We start from the raw sequence: 21,380 nt of genomic DNA on the forward strand, positions 1-21,380 counted from the left end.
TTTTGATCAAATACATTTGAGTTGGAGGTTTTTATTCCTGTTTGTACAACGCTCTGTATTGTTTGGAGAGGGGGCAATACCCTTTACCCCGGTAACAAGCTTTTCACATGAAGCTGACAGTGGGCCAATGGGAGTATATTGAGCGCTGGTGAACTTCTGTCTTTTTTGTCTTTACTGTACATAACACACGTATTGGCTCTGTAGGACACCGTCAACACTTTTTTTTGGCATTGGATATGTCATCATTCTCATTGGCTGTTTTGGGTAGAAGAAGAACTATGTAGTATTTCAGTGCAACATGAACTGTGTTATGTATTAATCTTGAATGCTTAATAAATCCATGTGTACGTAACAATCTTCATGATGTCTTAAACGAGTTAAAACTATGTTGGACACTAAAAACTGAACTACAAATGGCCTGAATTTTTTACCTTATTGAAAAATGTATAGATTCCTGCTTCATTCTATGTAGTGCCTTATAATCATATACTGGATATTATTAACACTTGCATGTCACCAGAGGATAGGTACATGCCACATCTAAGTTGATGGAAAGCACAAGTTTACTGTTTTTGGTTGAAAACATAGGCTGTAATTGATGTCTTACTCCTCAATCCTGACATACTGAGTCTGTAACTCTATAATATATACATCATTATACTTATCCTGAATTCATATTACCTATGAAAAGCAATGAAATATTCTGTTTGTAAAAATTTTTACAAAACATCTAACGTCTGTAAGCAACTGTTTGAAACCCACAGTGGCCCATTGTTGTAGCTCGCTACATGAACATGAAACTCTAATGCATTCAATGTTTCAACAGAGCAATTAAAGCTTACATATTATAGCGTATATATTCCTTTTAACACTTTGGATTGGAATGCAGCTTAAGTGTAAAGAAATTAATCATTGTTCTCTTCTTCTCTACGCAGTTCACAGCTCCCTCTGTGTGTCGTGTCTGTGAGTTTTTTGACATGTTTTTAGTTTATCTCATGCCTTAGTTTTCAAGTTCAGGTCTTTTCTTTAGTTTTTCCATTTCCCCATAGTTTCTGTTGCCCTGCCATCAACTTCACTCACAACACCTGTGTCTAGTCTGTCCTTTTGTTTTCACAGTTTTGTCAAGTTTTTCATAGTTCGTTTAGTTTTTGTATTCCGGCTCAGCCACGCTTTTTGTTTCTGAGAAATTAATCAAGTTTTATTTTGGATATCTGCATCCGTGTCTTATTTCCACGCCTCGACACCCACCCAATGTGACACTGTGTTGGTAAACCTCATCTCAACCAGAGGTCCAGGGATGGAGAGAAATCTTATCCATATCCACAGAGCGTCCAGTTCAACTCTAGCTAATCTCAAACACGCAGTACTCAATGTCAGATCTTTAAGTAACAAATCATTCTTAATTAATAGTTTTATAGTTTTAATGCAGTCCTGATTGAGTCTAGTCCGTCTCACTTCAATTTTGTGTCTGAGACACGACAAAACCCGAGGGGGGTGGGCGTGTTAGTGCCATATTCAGGGACAATATATCCACCAACAAATTGACATTTTGGGTTTTTTCATCATTTGAGTATGTGTCATTCAAAATGGAGAAAAAACTCTCTTCTATACTTTCTATCACCATTTACAAACCACCACCAGAATTGTTTTATTGATGATTTTACTGAATTACTTTTAAATGTGTGGACTGCTTTTGACTGTTTAGTCATAACAGGGGACTTGAAGGTGCACGTGGATGTAGCCCATAACAAGCAAGCTAAATAACTCACTGCTGTCCTTGAAATGTTTGGTCTAATTCAGCTTGTGACTTAGCCCACCCACAACAGAGGGCACACTCTAGATATGCTAATTCCAAAGGGTGTTGTTATTTCAAATGTGGATGCCGTCACTGTTGCTTTATCTGATCATTTTTGTGTTTTCTTTGACCCAAACCAGCAGTTGGGTCTGCAGTTGTTCAGGGAAAACTCATAAATGACAGCACAGGGACACAGTTTATGCAAATGATTAGGTTTGAAAATACCCCGTGTTCTAATGTTGATGATCTGTTGAACTCTTACACATCAAGTCTGATGTGTAAGAGCTAAACTCAGACAAAACTGAAATCATTGTCTGTGATTTTATCAGTCACCTTGAGAGTGTATCTCTCTAAAACTTAATAATCAGGTTAGAAATCTCGGGATAATATTGGACTCAGACCTGAACTTTAACAGGCAGATTAAATCAATAACATCAGCAGCTTTTTTCCATCTAAAAAACTTTGCCAGACTAAAAGGAATAGTTTCTAAACTAGACTTAGAAAGACTAATCCATGCATTTGTCTCCAGCAGGTTAGACTGCTGTAACGGCCTGCTCACTGGGCTCTAAACAGGCTGTAAGACAGCTGCAGTACATCCAGAACGCTGCTGCTCGGGGCCTGACTCGAACCAGGAAAAATTACCATATTAGTCCAGTGCTCAGGTCTCTGCACTGGCTTCCTGTCGCTCAGAGAATAGACTTTAAAACAGCTCTGCTTGTGTACAAGTCTTTTCATGGTCTACCGCCAAAGTACATCTCTGACATGTTAGAGCCATATGAACCAACTCGGGCTCTGAGAACCTCAGGGAGGGGTCTCCTGCTGGTGCCCAGAGTCAGGACTAAACAAGGTGAGGCTGCGTTTCAGTTTTATGCCCCTAACATCTGGAACAGCCTTCCAGAAGATGTTGTCAGGATGTGTGAGGAGGGAGGTGGACACGGGTGCGGACATTCACAAATAAGGAAGATTTATTAATTCAAGACAAAAAGGTAAAAACAAAGCGCGGCTGAGCCGGATTCCAAAACTTAACTGGGACAAAACAAAAACTTGACTATGAAAAAAAACAAAAGACTTAGCTTGATATTATATGGAATAAATACTTGGACTTCTTGGGACTCGTGGAACATGGGTGGCAACAAACAACAATCCGACAAAAATGACAGGGGAGGCAGGAAACTAAATAGAGGGCTGGGAGTGATTGGGGAGTGAGTGCAGCTGAGGAAAAAACACAGGTGAAGTGAATGAACCTAAGGAACAGAGTGAAGGGAAACTAAGGCAAAACTAAACATGGACTGACAACAAAAGCATAACCTAAAACATGAAAACTAAAAAATGAGTCCATGGGCGTGACAGATGTGAGACAGGCCTCAACTCTGACAATGTTTAAATCCAGGCTGAAAACAGTTCTATTTAGCTGTGCATATGACACCTGAAAGTATTTTATCTGAACTCTTCGCTTTTAATTTAATAATTAATGACTATTTTTATGTTTTATGTAATGAATTGACACACACACATATAATCTTTTCATGAATGGACATTTCTAACACATTTCGATTCTGAATCTCATTCAGAATCTGTGAATAGAATTTGAGACCAGGGTAATGTCAAGTAAGTTTCTGACATCCTAATATAATCCCAAACAAGTCTTAGTGAAGAAAAACTGTACAATGCTGGCATAATGCTAATAAAACTTGTCCTAAGTAAAATGTCTTGCTGAAGGCCTTGTAGGGTAACTGTGGCATTTCTTCCTTATTTAGTATTGGAACCTCTTACCTCTTGGTTTAACCCAGAAAAACACGAGTGAAGATATCCTATCTCCCAGCAGACCAAAGCAGATTATACGGACAACTCAGGTTCCTCCGGAAAACTGCTTAACACAGAGTAATTACTTTTGACATGCTCACTCCGTAAGACTTTAATCCCTCCGGAGTGACAGGTCACTTTGGGAGAAAGGTGGTGCTAATCAAAGCTGCTGTAGTGGTTTATTTTAATCCTTTGACACCGGGGGTTTTTTTTTTCTTGTTTTTGTCAGGTCGCCTTCTTGAACAGGTAGGTGGCTCACAGACTTCATTGAAACTCAACGTGGGACAAGGACTTCATGTGAAGAGGAGGATTGACTGAAAAGAATCTGTAAACTTTTGTATTTCCACCTACAGTATTATTAGATATGTTTGCATTTATGGTAATATCTACATATAAAGAACTTTAAACATTTTTAAGTGACGTAAACCGAGAAAGAATATTGTGCTTTGAGTATGTTTAATGTTCATTTTCATTTCTTCCAAGCGATGCAGTTTATACATGACTTGATTTTCTTTTCTTTTTTAAATCCTCTTAACTGCTTTTCGTATGATGCTGTGATTTTTCGAGGGTAGGTCTGGAATTCCGCTAGTTCTGAACTATTCATGTTTGGTAAAAGTTCACTACTAGCAGAACTCAGATTTGCTCCCGACGACCGACGAGAATCTCTATGTTCACCATGACCAGGAATGAGGCTCTGATGCATTCATCCGCTGTCCTGATCAGCAGGTGGTCTTCATGTGTAATTTCAGTTAATGGCTGTTAAAAATTACGCTGGTGTGAAGTGAACTAGATGCATCTACTCATGTGGTCATGTGTTCACTTAACATCAGGTAATGTTCACTCTGATTTGAACTTAATCTGTTGAGCAGATCTTTTGAATGACCATATTCTTCCTGTGTTTTCTTTTTTTTTCCCTTTTCTTTTCTCCAGCATAGATCACACTCAATTGTGGAGGCAGTTCAGACATTTGGAAATTTGATCTGACTGAGTGAGTGCCATTCCTCATGAGAAGCATGACCAACCAGACATCATGTAACATCATACAACCTGTTTTCAGATTTCAGGTTTAAAGTAGGAATTGTATGTGTATGTTGCTTTTCGGGAATGAATGTCAACAACTTATTGCAACATTTATGTAGAGATCCATAAAAAAAAAAAAAAGAAAATAAATTGATTTAAATTATTACATTGACATTACGTAGCAAAATGTAAACATTTATTTGACCTGATTTTGTCCAAAAAAAAAAGGAAAAATCCAAACAGCTGAAATGTTGTGTCCTTTTCTTTGTTGTATTCTGTAGATAACTACCTGCTTACGATGAGGTGAAATGGTAACTGCCTTAAGTTCATTCTATTGAAGTATTAGGAAACAGTAAGTTTGTGTACTTCAAATTATCAGCCATTTTTCATAGTAATTGTAATGTTAATGAGCATTTCTTTTACATTTTATAGAATTTATGAAACTGGTCACGGTTCAAAAATTATTCTCGCTTTTATGCAAAGATATATGTGTCTGTGAGAGTGTGTGCACGTGTATGTGTTCAGCTGCCAGAAACTTTTCCAAGCACTGCGAGGTAAAGCTCTTAAGCGTCTTCTTGTTGATTCAACTCGTTAAGTACAATTTTGAAAAGTTGAGGTCGACATGTACAGATTAGTTCCTCCTCCTCGGGGTAGTTTTTCACTGCAGTTTGCAAGATACCACACACACTAACCAGATACCACCTTGCTGTCTTAAAGATTGGAAGGCAGGGCAATTGCCTTTGGCAGATGAAGCTCTATCTGATTTGAACTGTGCCTGGATGTGTGTTTTCATTCCACAGATGAACCCAATAAAAACTTCGTAAACAAAATAAAGTCAAAACATTAAAAGCTGCCTGTAAATTCCTTGTTATCATTCACTGTTATGAAGTGGCAGTACTGCTGTATCGCAGTAAAGGAAGCTTGCTCAGTTAGAATGGCGCCATCTGGAGGCCAAGTGTTGCCTAGGCATGCTCTTATAAATGGAAGTTTATATAAAAGTTTTTGAAGCAAAAGTTATGACTATCTAAGTCAAAGTGTAAGTAATGCAGAAATGTGGGTTCAGTTTACATAATTATGAATGTTTATTAAAACATTTTCTTCTCTTTTTTAAACACTTGGCATAAAGACATAAAGGACAACGTACTGTACCTTTTGACTTTCTTCTCCTTCATCTACTCCTCCGATCTCCCAGTCGATCCCCTATCCCAAAGGTCGAGATCCCCTAGTGGCCTGACAAACTTCCGTTGTGTTTTGAGCGAACTTGCAGCGTTTCTCTCTTGCATGTGTTTTGATGTTTGCGTCGCGTGTGCTCCAGTAGCCGCATTTTTCTCTTGCAGCGTTTTACTGTTGGATTGGTTTTGCAGTTCGCAACTTGTTTGCACGTTTCGGGTACCGTAGTTATGGCTTTCCAGTGGCCAGAATTTTTTTTTATTTCCGTTTTTTTTTTTTTTTTTATCCTTTCAGAATTTATGACTAAGGATAAGGTTTGTTTGATGTCCATGCATGTGCAGTAAATAACCATTTGGCACAACTTAATCGTGTAAATAATTGATTTATTTATTTTTTCTCTTATTTCGATCTTTTTTACTTTTTTTTTCTTTGCAACACACTGCATTTGTATGAACATTAAAAACACCTTTATAACATAACTGGTCAGGGCTAATTTCAGTTCATCAAAATTAAGACAACCTAAAAACCTACGACGGTCCAACTTTTGAGACTTCAGTGACTGATTGAGTTGCTGTGGACTCCTCGTCGTCGCCTCCGCTCATCCCCAGCATTCTCTTCATGCATGAGCGGAACTGAAAGACAGGAAAAAGGTCAAATGTTAAGCTGCTTTCCTTTATTTAGTGGTGTACAATTGTGTCTTTGTGTCTTGCAGAGGCAGCGAAAAAAACGAGAAGAGTGAGGGAGGGTGAAAGTGGCTGATAACAAATATTTTACTTGTGGCCCAAATGGACAGTAAAATTGCTATAACAGTAGGCTACACTCATTTATAACAGTAAATTTGCAAACATTCATTTTTGACATACGTTAATGTGTGTCACTTATAGATCTTTTTGTCCAGAAGTCTAAACCAATAAAAACTTGAAAATCTGATGTATTAAATATTTACCTACATTTAATTTATTCTCCTGAAGATAATTCAAACCATTTATCTTTATCTTTATTTAGAGACAGGTTTAAACCAAAATGGCATCTGTCTTGTTAATCACTCTTTTAAATTTAGTACAGCTTCGGCTCAGTGGCAGAAACACAGTGTTGATCTTCTGCCTGTTAAAATTTTCTAATCCTCTGCCTAAGCCCACCTGCTTATTGAGGAGGACGTAGATGACAGGATTGTAGACTGTGGAGGCCTTAGTGACACAAGAGGGTATGGTTGCAAGTCTCAGGTCAAACATCTGCCCGCGGTTATTAATAACCCAGAGAGCAAAAGAGGCATATGGCACATAGCACACCAGGAAGCCCAGCACCATGAGGACCACCATCCTGGTCACCTCCTTCTCTGCCTTCTGCGTGGAGGCAGACTCAGCTTGGGCCTTTGCTGCCTGTTGACACAAATTGACAGAATCCACACCGAAATGGCTCTTAGGCAAAATATGAAACTGTATCTTCAATAAACCCAGCTTATATGGCAAAAGATGAGTCATGACATACTCCCTACCAGTTTCAATGTGAAAAGCAGCTGTGAGTAGCAGAAAACGATGACAGAGAAAGGGACAGAGAAGCAGAAGCAGAACAGGAACATCACGAAGGATTCATTATTAAACTTGTTGCCTGTTGTATACCAGTCTGGTCCACAGGAGCATTGCATGCCCTCTGGGATATATCTGGAGAGACAGAAAATGCATCAATACATATATCAGTATGATGTAGAAGTATGTGCGAAAATTATGAGTCTTTAAAGCTGCCGTCGGCAACTTTTTTTTAGTCATATTAGCTTGAACTGTCATGGGATTCTGAAAGGAGAATATTAAATAGGCTGTTTAGGAAAAATCCCGAATTCTGTAGCTCCCTCTAAAGCCTGTAATCGTGCTCGCAAAAATCGAGCGCTCCCGGCAGTTTTTAACCACTCAAGTTAGGTTTATTATTGATCTATTACAGGGGTCTTCAACGTTTTTCCGACCAGGGACCCCCAAACTGATGGAGAGTTGGAGCAGGGACCCCCTACTATTTATATGATATACAATTGTGTTTTATATTTAACGGGGCCTAGTGCCGTGTATAAACATAGCTACTCTGTTATTGTACATTCAATACTAAGCTATTCAAATAATACAAAGGTTAATATATTCATGTTTTTATTTTAAACATGTGCAAGGTACAGGGTGGCCGTGCCACTGCCAGTTATAAACAAACATCTTGCATACAACACTGAGCTATTCAAATAATCCACAGATTTTAACTTTAAACATGCATGTAGATGGGACAATGAATCCTCAAACCATCTGTGAATGGCACACGTCTGCACACAATTTGTGAGAAAAAACTGTTTGAAAAAAAAAAAAAACATTTTTTTTTTTTTTTTTTAAATGTTAAAAATCGTCTAATCAACCAAAGATTTCGCGACCCCCCTGCAGTACCTCCGCGGACCCCCTGTTGAAGACCTCTGATCTATTATCTGAGCAGAACAGTCACCAACCACGTCTTCCATGCTGAGCGTGAGTCTGCCCCCAGCTTGTGTGCGCACACTGGTGTGAACTCACGCGCACAACCTCGTCAACAGAGGGGGAGGGACCTGAAAGTTGTGTCAGTTCGAATTTTCCGACTTTAGACTCGGAATTTTGAAAACCTGCCGACGGCAGCCTTAAAGGGGAACTGTGGTATTTTCAACATTAAGCCTCATTTATGAGTCTTCTGCAATGTTTTAGAACCTCCCTCACCGCTTTTTTGATGTTTACTGCTGTCTCCGGTATTTGCCTAATTTTGATTCATCTCAACCTGCTTCAGAATGGCAAGTACGGTGCATGTCCAAAAAGGTCCGTAAAAGCACAATAAACGTCCGTTTTCAAAATCATCAACTCACCGGAGTGGTTACTGGTGTGCACTGGTAATCCATATCAAATTTCGTGGCAAAAAGTTGCTTCTGTCGTGTTTTATTTGACATTTTGTACTGGATGTTCGTTGATATTACTCCACCACCGCTAAGAAAATAGTGCGAGCATGAACGAGCTGCCAAATAAAACACGACAGAAGCAACTTTTCGCCACAAAATTTGATATGGATTACCAGTGCACACCAGTAACCACTCAGGTGAGTTGATGATTTTGAATACGGACGTTTATGGTGCTTTTACGGACCTTTTTGGACATGCACATGACTTGCCATTCTGAAGCAGGTTGAGAAGAATCAAAATTAGGCAAATACCGGAGACGGCAGTAAACATCAAAAAAGCGGTGAGGGGGGTTCTAAAACATTGCAGACGACTCATAAATGAGGCTTAATGTTGAAAATACCGCAGTTTTCCTTTAAATTTATGTAGATGAAAAAAAAAAGTTTTTAAATCAACAAAACAGTTTTTCACTCTATCTTCATGTACCCACCTGCTCCAACCAACTAGAGGAGGAACTGCAGCACTCAAAGCACAGACCCAAGTAAGTGCACATAATGTTAAAGCATGCTCAGACTTGAAGGCGAAGTTCCCAAGTGGCTTGCAGATAACCAGCCATCTTTCAAATGCAATGACAGCAAGAGACCAAAGGCTCACCATGCCTGAGAATAGACAAAAATATTGATATATTTACATAATTTATAAGCACAAAAACACTTCAGTCTGGGGAAATTTTCCCCATTCAAAGTTGGTTGGTTTTATTACAAAAAAATGCATAAAAAATAAACCAATCAATAAAATAATGAATCTCTCTCATAAGAAAAAGTGATACAAATTACTATCTCTATAACACTACATGTAATCCTTTTTACATCCAATTTTTTGAAGTCATTACAAAACCTACCACCAAGACTTGCAGTAAAACCTTCAATCTTGCATCCCAGTGGACCAAGAGCCATGTATCTGAAGGCAAAGCAGTAGAAGCAGGTGAAAGAGCCCATGGAGGAAACGAGGAGGTTTGCTACAGCCATATTGACCAGGATGTAGTTCAGATGAGACCGGAGCTTCTTGTATTGAAAAGTACATGCAATGGTGAGGACGTTGATGGCCGTACCAAACACAAACAAGAAGAACATGAATGCTGACATTGAATAAAAGATCCCCAGGCTTCCAAGATGGTCCTGAGGGACCAGGTATGGGCTTAGTGCTGTGATATTGTTGGTGTCCAAAGGGACGGGGATCCAGAAGTCATCTGGGATCTCCACAGGATGATTCCCTCTCATTTTTCTCTTGTGGGTGTTACAAATCTTAGCTTTGCTTTAGGCTAAAAAGAATGGAAGTAATCTATAGGCATATACTATTTAAAAATTAGTTCAATACTTATTGCTTTTACTGTCTTCTGATGGCACTGTGCCTCCCTTTGAAGGTGAGTTACTGAAAAGCTGCATTTATAGGAACTTTGAACTTTACTACAGCTCAACTTAATTGGCTCAAGGACAGGATTTAAAGCTTTACATGTATTCTAAGAATGACTTATGCTACCTTTTAGCTAATGCAGAGATTAGCGTCTTAAAGGGGAACTCCGGGGCATTTGAAGCGCATTTCCATTGCTAGAGGTTGTTAAATACTGACGGTAGGACACAGACCGGTGCAAATCGGCGCTCCCTGTGTGGAGATAGCGCTGTTTGCGCAGCCTGTCATGCTAACCAAATACGTGGTGGCTAAGGGGCAAGAGCTAAACCTTCCACGTAAAACAACAACTTGCACACCGCAGAAACGTCACACCACTTTATAAACCATCCGACAATAAAGTCACAAGCCCTACCATCAAAACCATATGCATGGTTCTTACATTACTGGCATGGGGACGTTACAAAACAACTTTATAAACAGCATGTCACTTAGCTCTTGTCGGTAGGCGCGCGCATGTGAAAGCCCAAAATAATCCCATATACAAAACAATTATCTTCTCTAGAAAAACTGTGTTCAAGTATTTAAAACATTACAACAATACATGCCCAGTAATATTGTTGTAATGTTTTAAATACTTGAAAACAGTTTTTGTTGCACCACTACATCAGAGCCTACCAAATCCTCCTTATGGTTTTTTGAAGTCAAACGGGTAATTTATTTAGTTTTTATTTTTTTAAATCGGCCTTTCCAACAAGCCTACGAGCAATCTGAGAGCAGAGTGTTTTCTTAACCTCACAGATGTCTGGTTGACCTCATTGTTCTTGGTAAAATTACATTTCTTAATTGCATTACAAGGGTAGGAGATGTTTTGCTATCCTATTATAGCCACCTCCTGCTTTCTGTGAGAGGAAAAGGTCTGAGAAGTTCTTAGCAATGACCGCCAACGAGCTCTAACAAGCAAATTTATTATTTGAGATCTTCCCAAACTTTTGCATCGCACTCCTCTCCTTTTTCCAATATAAAACACACAAAATAATACAACTGTATGGTAATCTTGCTTAAAACATTAAAGAAGTCTCATATCTTTAACTGTATGCCTTGTGGAGATCTGTTTTTCTTAAATTCAACTGTTAGAGTAACAAGAGTTACACCAGGGGAGCTCAAATTTCTACATGCCTGTATTACAACAAATGGCAAAAAGAAGTGTAAATTAACTGTGAAAATACTAAATAAAGACCAGTTAATCTGGTAATACGTAGGTCCAGTTTCAATGACAGAAAAAAAATCGATTCAACGTGTTTTCATCTTTTTTAATTCTTTTTCATTTTTCTCTTTGCAAAATATTAATACTGTTTTACTAGGATTGTAGCATTGTTTCACTTGGCAAAACACACTCACATTCATTCTTATGTTCAATTTACAACGCATTAGTGGCAGAGGAATAGGCCGAGTGTCACTGTAGAATTTAAGAAGGCCCAACTCTGGAGACTTCCGTCACTGATTGTGTTGTAGATGTTTCCTCTTCTCTTCCACCTATCCCCAGCAATGATGACATGCACAAACGGAACTGAAAAGAAAAAAAATAAACACGTAAGTTGTTCAGTTGCAGTGAACTTGGAGAACAGTACCATTAAAAAGGCTGTGCAATGCCAAGCATCTAAGTTCTCATTCTTTCTCATAACTCCTTGAACATTTTCTGCAGCCTCATGGACATTTTCTTAGGACAAAAGTGTCCTAAAGGGTTAGGACAAAAGGACATCCCAGCATTATAATAAAAACTCTGTATTCGTGTCTCTCATCAGCTGTTTCACATTCTTTTCAGCAAAGTGAATCCATTCCAACTCCCCTGTGTATTGGAAAAGCATGCCTGTTAGAATATTTTATAGTATATATACTATCATATAATAGTTCCCCACCTGCTTATTGAGGAGGATGTAGATGACAGGATTGTAGACTGTGGAGGATTTAGCAAAGCAGGAAGGTATAGTTGCCACCCTCAGGTCAAACGTCTCCTCTCGGTTGTTGACGACCCAAAGAGCAAAGCAGGTATAGGGCATCCAGCACACGAGGAAGCCCAGCACCATGACGACCACCATCCTGGTCACTTCTGTGTCTGCCTTCTGGGTAGAGGCAGACTCAGCTTGGGCCCTTGCTGCCTGTTAAAGCGACTAGACATGTTAGTCTTAAGATGCAGTAACTAAACAAGGCAAAACATTATAATTTGCAATTTGATATGAAAAATCATGCTCATCGATGTCCTATTTTTATTTATGCACAGCATCACAAACATACAAAAAATAAAATGAGTCGGTTGGTATATCTGGTGGATTTTGACTTCTCAGTTGGAAGAGAATTTCCCAAGCTCAATTTTATAGTACATTTAGTATGTTTTCTCTCACCATTTTGAGGGTAATGAGTAGCTGAGTGTAGCAAAAAACAATTGTGGCAAAGGGAACAGCAAAGCAGAAGCAGAAAAGGAACATCACGTAGGACTCATTGTTGTATTTGTTGTTTGTGGTGTACCAGTCTGGTCCACAGGAGCACTGCAGGCCTTCTGGGATGTACCTGCAGAAAAAAACAAGCGCGCTCTACTGAACTTCCCAGTTCTGAAAGCTGAAGTTGAGCAATTTTCATGATATGTATCTCTTTCTTACCTACTCCATCCAACCAGTGGAGGGACAGATGCTATCAGTGCAAACACCCAGGTGAATACACAGCAAGCTACAGCATGTGTAGGCTTGAAAGCAAAGTTACCGAGTGGCTTGCAGATGACCAGCCATCTTTCAAACGCTATCACAGCAAGAGACCAAAGACTAACCATACCTAGAATAACAGAGAGAGACAACTTACTTTTTAAGCAGTCTAGTAAAAGGAAGTCAGGTTAAGATGAAGCATGATGTACATGGCTTGAAAATCTTACCACCAAGTGTTGCTGCAAATCCTTCAATCTTGCATGCGAGTGGTCCAAAGATGAAATATCTGGATGCAAAGGAGCAGAAGGCAGTAAAAGAGCCAACACTGGACACAAGAAGGTTGGCCATGGCCAAATTCACCAGGATGTAGTTGAGGTGGGAACGAAGCTTCTTGTACTGGATGGTGCATGCAATGGTAAGGATGTTAATGCCAGTGCCAAACACAAATAGGAGGAGCATGAATCCTGCCATGGCATAGAAAGTACCCAAACCCCCCAAGTGGTCCTGAGGAACCAGAAAAGGGCTAAGTGACGTGATGTTTTTAGTGTCCAACGATATTGGTATCCAGAAGTCTTCTGGTAGATCTTTACCAAGGGTGGACCTCATTTTGCTTTGTTTGAACTGATGTTTTCCTATCCGGTGTTATAGCTCAAGGCGAACACTTTCAAACAATAGAAATATTAAAGTTGTAAGGAGTCGCAGAGATGAACGCTAGTACGTCTGAATCTCAATCATCCCTCTCACTATTGCTCCTGATATTTATATAGGCTCCAGGACCACACTTTACCTCATAGTAATTTGAGTTGATAATTGACTAATTGATGGGGTTTTTCATTAACTGGTCTAAGTCAATAAGCGATTCTCCCTCTGTGTTGTATGCTGTGATGCATACAAAAAAGCATACAAAAAAAAACGTGTTTATGCTTGTCTAACTGTTGCTTCAGGGATAATGTAGCTCTTTCAAAGTTGTTGTTGTTAATGGTAACTCAAGTTAATATCTAAAATCATGAGTGCTGAAAACTGGGCTAATAATAGCAATTTTCTACATTTGTTACTTTGTAGAAACACAAACTACAGGTATATAAGAGTGTAGACATGGTTGTATGTGCTTACAAAATTAGGTTCAGTGTCCATATTTGTTGACATGAAAAACTAGTTTATGACATCAGAATCTGGTTGAACAAGTTAATCCCAATCAAAGGAATAGCGCAGCAAATCCTTGCCTGCTAATCTGGTTTCCTATAACATCATGTCTGATAATCTCATGTAAAGTATAGAGTAATCCACTCTACTACTTAATCTAATGGTGTTACCTCTTTGGCATTTAGCTTTTATCACAGAGCTTCAATGAATCCTGGTGACAGTGTATTTGTAGATGTCTCATTGTGTCTCTCTCATCCCAACAGTGCAATGGAGAAGACAAGACATGCATTAGAGATTCAGAATTGGGCTTACTTTTTGTAAAAATAAGAAAGATCAAGCTCGTATTTTAGTACATCTTCATCAACAATTTATAATATTACCGTTTTACAGTAATATTTTGGAATGGTTTATTGTTCCCTATAGGTGTAACTTGCAAGTCAGTGTTCTGAACATCATCCTGTGTACATATTTGTGATACACTTATCATCAGTACACCATTCATGTAAATGACAGGTCTTAGTAGCTCAGCTTTGGGGACTTTGGTCACTGAATGTGTTGCTGACAAGTCTTCATCCCCACATCATTCCATCCCCAGCACCTTCATTGTGCATGAATCTCAAAGACAGAATAGGAAAAGAATTTTCTTTTGCAAAAGATGGGAGCTGTTCATGCCAATTTATATTTACATTTGTCCAACATCAACACTCTTTGTTGCACTGTTATGTGTTCAGCAGTCTTTTGAATCTGCCTCAGGTGTGTAGTATAATTTGTGGCACGATTGATATAAAGCAGGAGCTCCCATTATGTGGAGGCATGCAAGGCTCATGCTGCTCTGTTTTTCCTGTCAGCTGTAACGTGTTTTCAAAGAGTGTGCATGTACAGTTTGTGCAATAGTAACCTAAAGTTAAAGGGTTATGGTTTGAACATGTATGTATTGTACTCTACTTTGAGAAACCTGAAAATTCAATATGAAGTACTTTGATTCTGTGGCAGCATGGTGAACACCTCATCCAACTGCTATAGCAGGCGAGAATGGAGAGTAATCAGAAGACACAGTTGTACACACATAATCAGAAATATGGCAAATTTCAGTGACCACATTCAGTAAACAAGAATGTGAACAATCCAGATCCTCAGGTTACAAGTTAACCCCGTAACTGAAATATAATTGAAAACAGGATACACCCAGTGTGACAGAAAGCTGCACAGACCTGTTCATCAAGATGATTATTTGGTTGTAAACTGTATAAGATTTGGAGGTTAAAAAAAGATACAGGACAAAAAAGTGAGTCAACAAGCAAAGTCCTTCTGGTTAATATCAACAGAACTAATCACAAAATCCACCAAAGAAAACACTTCTCATGCTTTGGGCCCCTCCACAGATCTTTCAGCAATGATATGTGCAATATGCTGCTTAGTTTATGTAGGGAAATGTACTGTCTGTCTGGAGCCTGTCACAGGCAGGACATGCCATGGAGAGGTCACCATTCCATTCCAGTCTATCTATACAACTCTAAATGTGTATGTAAAGATATATCTTCTGCATTTTTTTAATATACTGTTTTTTTTTTCTTCTCATTTACATAGTAGAGATTTTCAACTTGTATTCATTTATGTAGAAATGAACTGTGTTGATTAACAATGGTTTTCAGAAATGTTCCGCAGCCAAAGCGGTGATTTCCACAACAGAAAAGTTTTATATTTGATGCACGGTTTCTTGAGGGCACAAAGATCGGAACCATTCTTTATTCCTTTGTAACCTTGTCTTTGGTGAACAGAAATGTATTGGTATCTTTTAGTAACAGCGTCTGTAAACACTTGGGATCTAAGGAGACAAGTCGTTGTATCTTTGGAAGAGGGAAGCTGTCCCATTCTTGTCTAACATAGGATTCTAACTGCACGACAGTCATGGGTCTTTTTTGGCATGTTTTGTTTTTCCAGTTCGGAAAAGCATGACCGAACTGGCATCTCAGTGAGATGCAGGTTTTTAAGTTACTGCCAATAACAAAAAGAATAGTTCCACTTTGCCACAATCCATTTTATACGAGCTTTGGCCCAGAGAAAACAGGGCTGTTTCTTGACTATGTTCACATATGGCCTCTTCTTTGCTGATGGAACTTTAACCTTCATTTGTGGATGGCACGGTGAACTGTATCCACAGACAAGGATTTCTGAAAGTGTTAGCCTATACAGTGATTTCCAAGACAGAATATAGTCTTTTTTTTCTTCTTTGTCTATTTTAATGCAGTGCAGGCTGAGATGATTTGGGCTTGTTTTGCAACCACAGGACATTGGCACCTTGCAGTCACTGATTCCACCATGAACTCCTCTGTAAACCAAAGTATTTTAGAGTCAAATGTGAGGCCATCTGTCTGACAGATAAAGTGTTGCTGAAATTACATCAGTCAACAGGACAACGATCCCAATCACAGCAGCAAATCTACAACAGAATGTCTGAAAAAGAAAATAATCAAGGTGTTGCAATGACCCAGTCAAAGTCCAGACTTCAGCCTCATTGAAATGCTGTAGCAGCAAGCCTCCTTGAACTGAAACAATTTTGTAAAGAAGAGTGGACCAAAATTCCTCCACAATGATGTCAGAGATTAATAACATCATATAGAAAACAACTGACCCAGTTTTAGTTTAGTTGGTTCTCTTTAGCTTGGTTTCACTTAAATAGATGATCACATGTTCTTGTTTATTTCCTGGTATTTCAAACCTCAGCTTTAAAATGGGGGTGTACTGTGGCTTTAAAAACTCCCTGGTTTCAATTGTTCATTGTCAGATTATTCTACATTCCTCAAAGTCCTAAATCCTTGTTGTGTATGATCTCAGCCTGTTGGTTGTTTCTGCCTTTGCCTGTTCTCCAACGTTCTACAACGCTGTGAAGCTCCAGCCAGGATTTGAACCAGGAACCCTCTTGCTGTGAGACGATGTTGCTAACAACCACACCACTGTGCAACCTTATTATTTTCACTTAATCATATTACTATATTTATCTTTTTTTCATTTCTATTACAGTTGATGCAATTTTCTTTTAGTTTTTGCAGTAGTTTAGATCTAGCAAATTACCATGGTTTACACTCCCAATGCACAAGCCGGTTAAAATGTCTCATTTATTCAGGGAAGACTCGGACTCAACTATACCAATCCTCCACCCAATTACAATAGCTAATCACATTCAGTCTGCCCTCATTAAACCTCCTTTCTGATTGTATTAGGATGGATGATCTCTACCTTCGTCATGTTATCTGGATCAAGAAAAGATTATGCCATGTGGTGTGTTGCTTCCCACACACTGCAGATTAATTGATTTTTGTTGCTGTTGGTTGTTTGTTTCAGACTCAGAAATGGTGGGTATGTAACAGATGAGTGTGGATAAATGTCAAATTGATCAAAAGTAGTGAGGAATATTGTCTGCACACATTGCATTAAAAAGAGTAAAGCTTTACAGTTCCTGAACATAAAATTTACTTTTTGTCTTCATCTAAACCTCATATAGTGAACTGGGAAGCCTCATGGCATGCACAAGGAATCAATAAGAATACATTTCCCAGATTGTCTCTTTTAATCAAACTGATAATTGCGCTGGTTAAACTGGTGCTGTTTTATAGTAAGTTAAGTACAATGTGCATTAAAAAATATTTTTATCACATTTATGCATTTGTAATGCATTGGGTATTAAATCGGCCATTTTTATCAAAGTTATATTATTGATGTTAGCTATTATACATTATTTTAAAAAAATCTCTGCTGGTGTTTTGCTGGTGGGTAGGAGAACATGTAGTGAAACATAGTGGTGCTACCTGTGCCCTGAAGCCATTTCCCCCATTATGCCAGTCACATCTCCTCTGTTCCAGTTTTTCTGTGCCGTGTGTTACTGTAAATTAAACATCCTTCTCCTATAAAATAGTGCAGTTTCAAAAGAGATATGCTTCACTTTGTGAAAAGTGATTTTGACAGTATGTTGAAAAATAGATAATTTCACTAAACTATGGGCCAAATTCTTTATTTATGTATCTATTTATTTTTTCAGGATATGATGAATATGAATGAAATGGAACATGCGCACATTTTGGTAAAGACTCTTATAGAACAACACGAAAAAAAAAACTACAGAATGACACTGACTAGCCAACAAACAGTGTGCAGAAGTGAATGAAGGAACAAGGGACTGCTGTGATGGGTAAACTGCTGCCATTTCATTAGACATCTCATTCTGGGGAAACACCAGTCCAGCTCTGCCACAGTAATGGTACAACTTGAGCACACTTGTCATATACTACTAGGTGTAGCGGCTGCCACCCAGCTTCAGGCTCAGATTCAAACCTTTTCCTATCAGCCTTCCCAGCCTTCTCTTCTCAAAAAAGTGCACGAGAGGGTAAAACAATCCTAAAATAAATCTTATTTCTCTGATTTACTGTTTTGTCTATTCATTCTGCACATCAAAGAGAGTGATTGAAGCTGGCATACGTGCCCAAATTTTAGCGTCTCCAACGATTTAGTACGGAGGTGAGGTGCAGTTGAAATTAAAGAAAGCAAGAAGTAGAATTTTTCCAGAGCTTTGTCTTGCCTCTGAAGTGAAAATAAAGGGGATCCTATGGAACTGAAGATCTAAAGGTCTTTGGTTAAGTGTCCAACTTATGGTAAAATGTGTCCCTTAACTATACGTAACAGTCCTGTGCGTACATGTTAATTAATGTACTATATGATATTGAATAATGTGAATTATAGCTCTGGAATAATTGTTCAGAACTTTTGATTATTGAAGGGTTGGTCATCCTGTGTGGGTTTGTTTATTCTTTTTAACAAAAATAATCGGAAAGATTTGAGAGTGCGATGTAGGAACAGGAAAACAGTTTTTTTTAATCAGGCTGGCACACACAGTCTCAGAAAACATCATGCTGCCATAATCCTTAGCCTGTGTCACTTGTGTGGCTTTAGATCCCAATCCCTTTAAGCTCTCAAAGTTGTGGTTTCCTGTCAGTTTCTAAGACTCTTACAGGGTGTTAACAATTACTGACAGCTCAGAGTGGCGGAGAAGATCATGGTATTTGTCTGAGCTCCAATGACCTTTTTAAAACACCTCTGTTCTCACTCCCTTTTGGCTAACACACTATAACTATATCTTGATACAAAGTAATGAAAGAAAATTACTTCAATGTGCAGCATCCTGCTATTTCAATTTCGACAAACACTCATGCAACACACCCACCAATTTATGAATTGACAAGCTTTTCTTTGGGCACCAGCCCTTCCAATGTGAAATCGTTATGACAGAGAGACCTGACAACAGATTTTAAGCACTTGAAAATGCAATATATTCTGTCTGACTGTGAGACATATGCAAGATAAGCTAAATGAGACTACGCACCAAGATTCTACATAGATATCATCTGTCTTCAGGAGGAGTCTCTGGAACGAAACAAATAAGTGACAATTTATGTTGGAAGTATAATACAACATTAGGAACTTCCCTGCATTGTATTTAAGAAGGTAGATTTGACAGGTTATTTGTAGAGGAGGCATTCATTTTAAACGGATTACTGTAGATTTCTTCCTTTTGTGGCCCGATTTGATTGAAATCACCAAAACTTCATTTGAATGAGTAAAAAATGAGTCGACATCACTTGTTATTACATAGAGTAAATACAATGGAAGTGACCTTAAACCTCTCCATCAATCTTTCAGTCAAAAGTGAAAAATGGTTTGACATAGAAGGATGTAATTGCAAGGACAACTCACATAGAAAAAGATGGCAATTTTTATACAATTATGCAGTCTTCACTTGTGCTGTGCTTCCTGTTCTTGGAATTTCTTATCCATTTATCCATTCATTTTTTAAGTGACTTGCCTAATGAGGGCCCAATCTGTTATTATGAGTCTTTCAAGACTTAATCCTTTTTCCGTGGCTCACATTGGACGCTCACTGACGCATTTCAACATTTCGTTTTTACCTTTCTCTACTTTATCTTAGCTTTTAAAATGCAATGGCCACACTTGGGAACAACTCTAGAGCTTTTACTTGAAAAACTTAATTGATAAAGAAATAAAAAGAATAGCACACAAATGTCCATAAAACGGGCTTTTAGTGAATTGTCCATTTAATTTTAGCTACTGAAAAAGGAGGGATCTACATATTAAAATGCAGTTATTTCTTAACCCTCTCTCAAATTTAGACCTGAATAACCTATGTGAATTTAGCCTGAAATTCAATATACAACTGCAACTTTTACATGTTTGGTTAATAGTTAAAAAAGCAAAACAAATCATTTTAGTGTCCATTTACTTGGATGTGACAACATATTTGGTGATTAGACCTCTTGTCTGTTGTTTTTATATAATGTTTAGGGTCAAACTAACTATTCTTAATGGTAAAAGGAGTACAGTGGTTTCACATAATTCCCATTACAGCTTTGTCAGCCTTCAGGTTTAATAAGTTAAAAAAAAAAACCTGAAACAACTTTCAGTGATGTGCAGGGAATTTTAGTTGTTGTTTGGATTCTTCACTGTATGCTTCCACATAGATTGTATGCAAACAACCTAGAAAAAGAATGCAAGTCTGCCATCTAATGGATGAAAAATATTTTGCAGAAAAAGACAACTACTTTTTCTAAATTGAAATATCTTATTAAGGAAGGTAAGATTCAGGTTAATTACATCATCAATTAAAAGTATAGTGCAACTACCATCAAACACATTAACTCCTTGTGATTAGATGAATGGATTCAGTGTTTTGGCAATTTCGTGCTCTTCAGGTATAGTTAAATTCATGGTGCTGAATAAAACATTTATGTTAATTTATTTATTAATTTAGTTGGTATGTAGCATTGGAACCACATCCGTTATCTTGATGTCTTTATAGTTAAAACTTGGAGAGGCCAATCCAGCTAAAATGCACTGGTCTGTGAATTTTACTGTGTTTGAATTCAATCTTCTCTCATTGTTATTCAGTCTAAACATGCAAACTAACTGCTGTTCATATGCCATAAGTATTACTTTCTATCCCCCAAACCTATCAAGGTTCTACCTCTACTGTAATGTGCTAACACTACAAACTATTTAGGGTCAGCTTCAAGGGAATCCAAAGTGATTAACGGGCCTGTGAAGCATACGGCATCAAAGGACAAGACAACTTTAAACTGTATGTTGTGTGTAAAATTGATTTCATGTGATTTAGTTCTGCTTTTGGATTATATTTCTTCTGATTTCATTCTGTTTGTATGAATACATTTTGTTTGAATTTTAGCCACATCAAGTCACAAAAGAAATTTTATGTGCACTGTATTCCCATGTGTTTACCTCTATGAACAAATAAATATATAAATAAGATTTTCTGTAAATAAAAAGTCCTGTTTTAAAGGTTTTTAACATAAGAAAAAGCTCTAAATATGATATAATCAGATATAATTAGAATTTATGTTTTGCTCTTTGATTTGCAACGCTTGCCATTGTAAAATAT

At 38.1% G+C, this 21,380-nt stretch overlaps 2 protein-coding genes across 2 annotated transcripts; both read right to left on the reverse strand.

Moving 5' to 3' along the window:
• Window positions 1–6,315: 6,315 nt before the first annotated feature.
• On the reverse strand, window positions 6,316–9,952 carry LOC142376766 (blue-sensitive opsin). Its single transcript, XM_075460316.1, has 5 exons — window positions 9,574–9,952; window positions 9,163–9,331; window positions 7,284–7,449; window positions 6,928–7,167; window positions 6,316–6,420 (listed from the first exon to the last, which is right to left on the reverse strand). The coding sequence occupies exons 1-5, from the start codon at window positions 9,950–9,952 to the stop codon at window positions 6,316–6,318; spliced, it is 1,059 nt and encodes a 352-aa protein (XP_075316431.1).
• Window positions 9,953–11,416: 1,464 nt separating this feature from the next.
• LOC142376769 (blue-sensitive opsin-like) lies at window positions 11,417–13,381 on the reverse strand. The gene is made up of 5 exons (XM_075460319.1): window positions 13,003–13,381; window positions 12,737–12,905; window positions 12,482–12,647; window positions 11,999–12,238; window positions 11,417–11,649 (listed from the first exon to the last, which is right to left on the reverse strand). The coding sequence occupies exons 1-5, from the start codon at window positions 13,379–13,381 to the stop codon at window positions 11,548–11,550; spliced, it is 1,056 nt and encodes a 351-aa protein (XP_075316434.1). The 3' UTR covers window positions 11,417–11,547.
• Between the last annotated feature and the right edge of the window lie 7,999 nt (window positions 13,382–21,380).

Source organism: Odontesthes bonariensis, chromosome 3 (assembly GCF_027942865.1).
Source record: "Odontesthes bonariensis isolate fOdoBon6 chromosome 3, fOdoBon6.hap1, whole genome shotgun sequence".
Taxonomy (NCBI): Eukaryota; Metazoa; Chordata; class Actinopteri; order Atheriniformes; family Atherinopsidae; genus Odontesthes; species Odontesthes bonariensis.

Coding starts and splice junctions, on each gene's coding strand:
- LOC142376766 (XM_075460316.1), bottom strand. CDS start 9,952: ATGAGAGGGAATCATCCTGTGGAGATCCCAGATGACTTCTGGATCCCC. Junction 9,332..9,573: donor TTTTACTGCAAGTCTTGGTG/GTAGGTTTTGTA, acceptor GTCTATTCTCAG/GCATGGTGAGCCTTTGGTCT. Junction 6,421..6,927: donor ACGTCCTCCTCAATAAGCAG/GTGGGCTTAGGC, acceptor CCTGTCTTTCAG/TTCCGCTCATGCATGAAGAG.
- LOC142376769 (XM_075460319.1), bottom strand. CDS start 13,381: ATGAGGTCCACCCTTGGTAAAGATCTACCAGAAGACTTCTGGATACCA. Junction 12,239..12,481: donor TACTCATTACCCTCAAAATG/GTGAGAGAAAAC, acceptor TCGCTTTAACAG/GCAGCAAGGGCCCAAGCTGA. Junction 11,650..11,998: donor ACATCCTCCTCAATAAGCAG/GTGGGGAACTAT, acceptor TTTTCTTTTCAG/TTCCGTTTGTGCATGTCATC.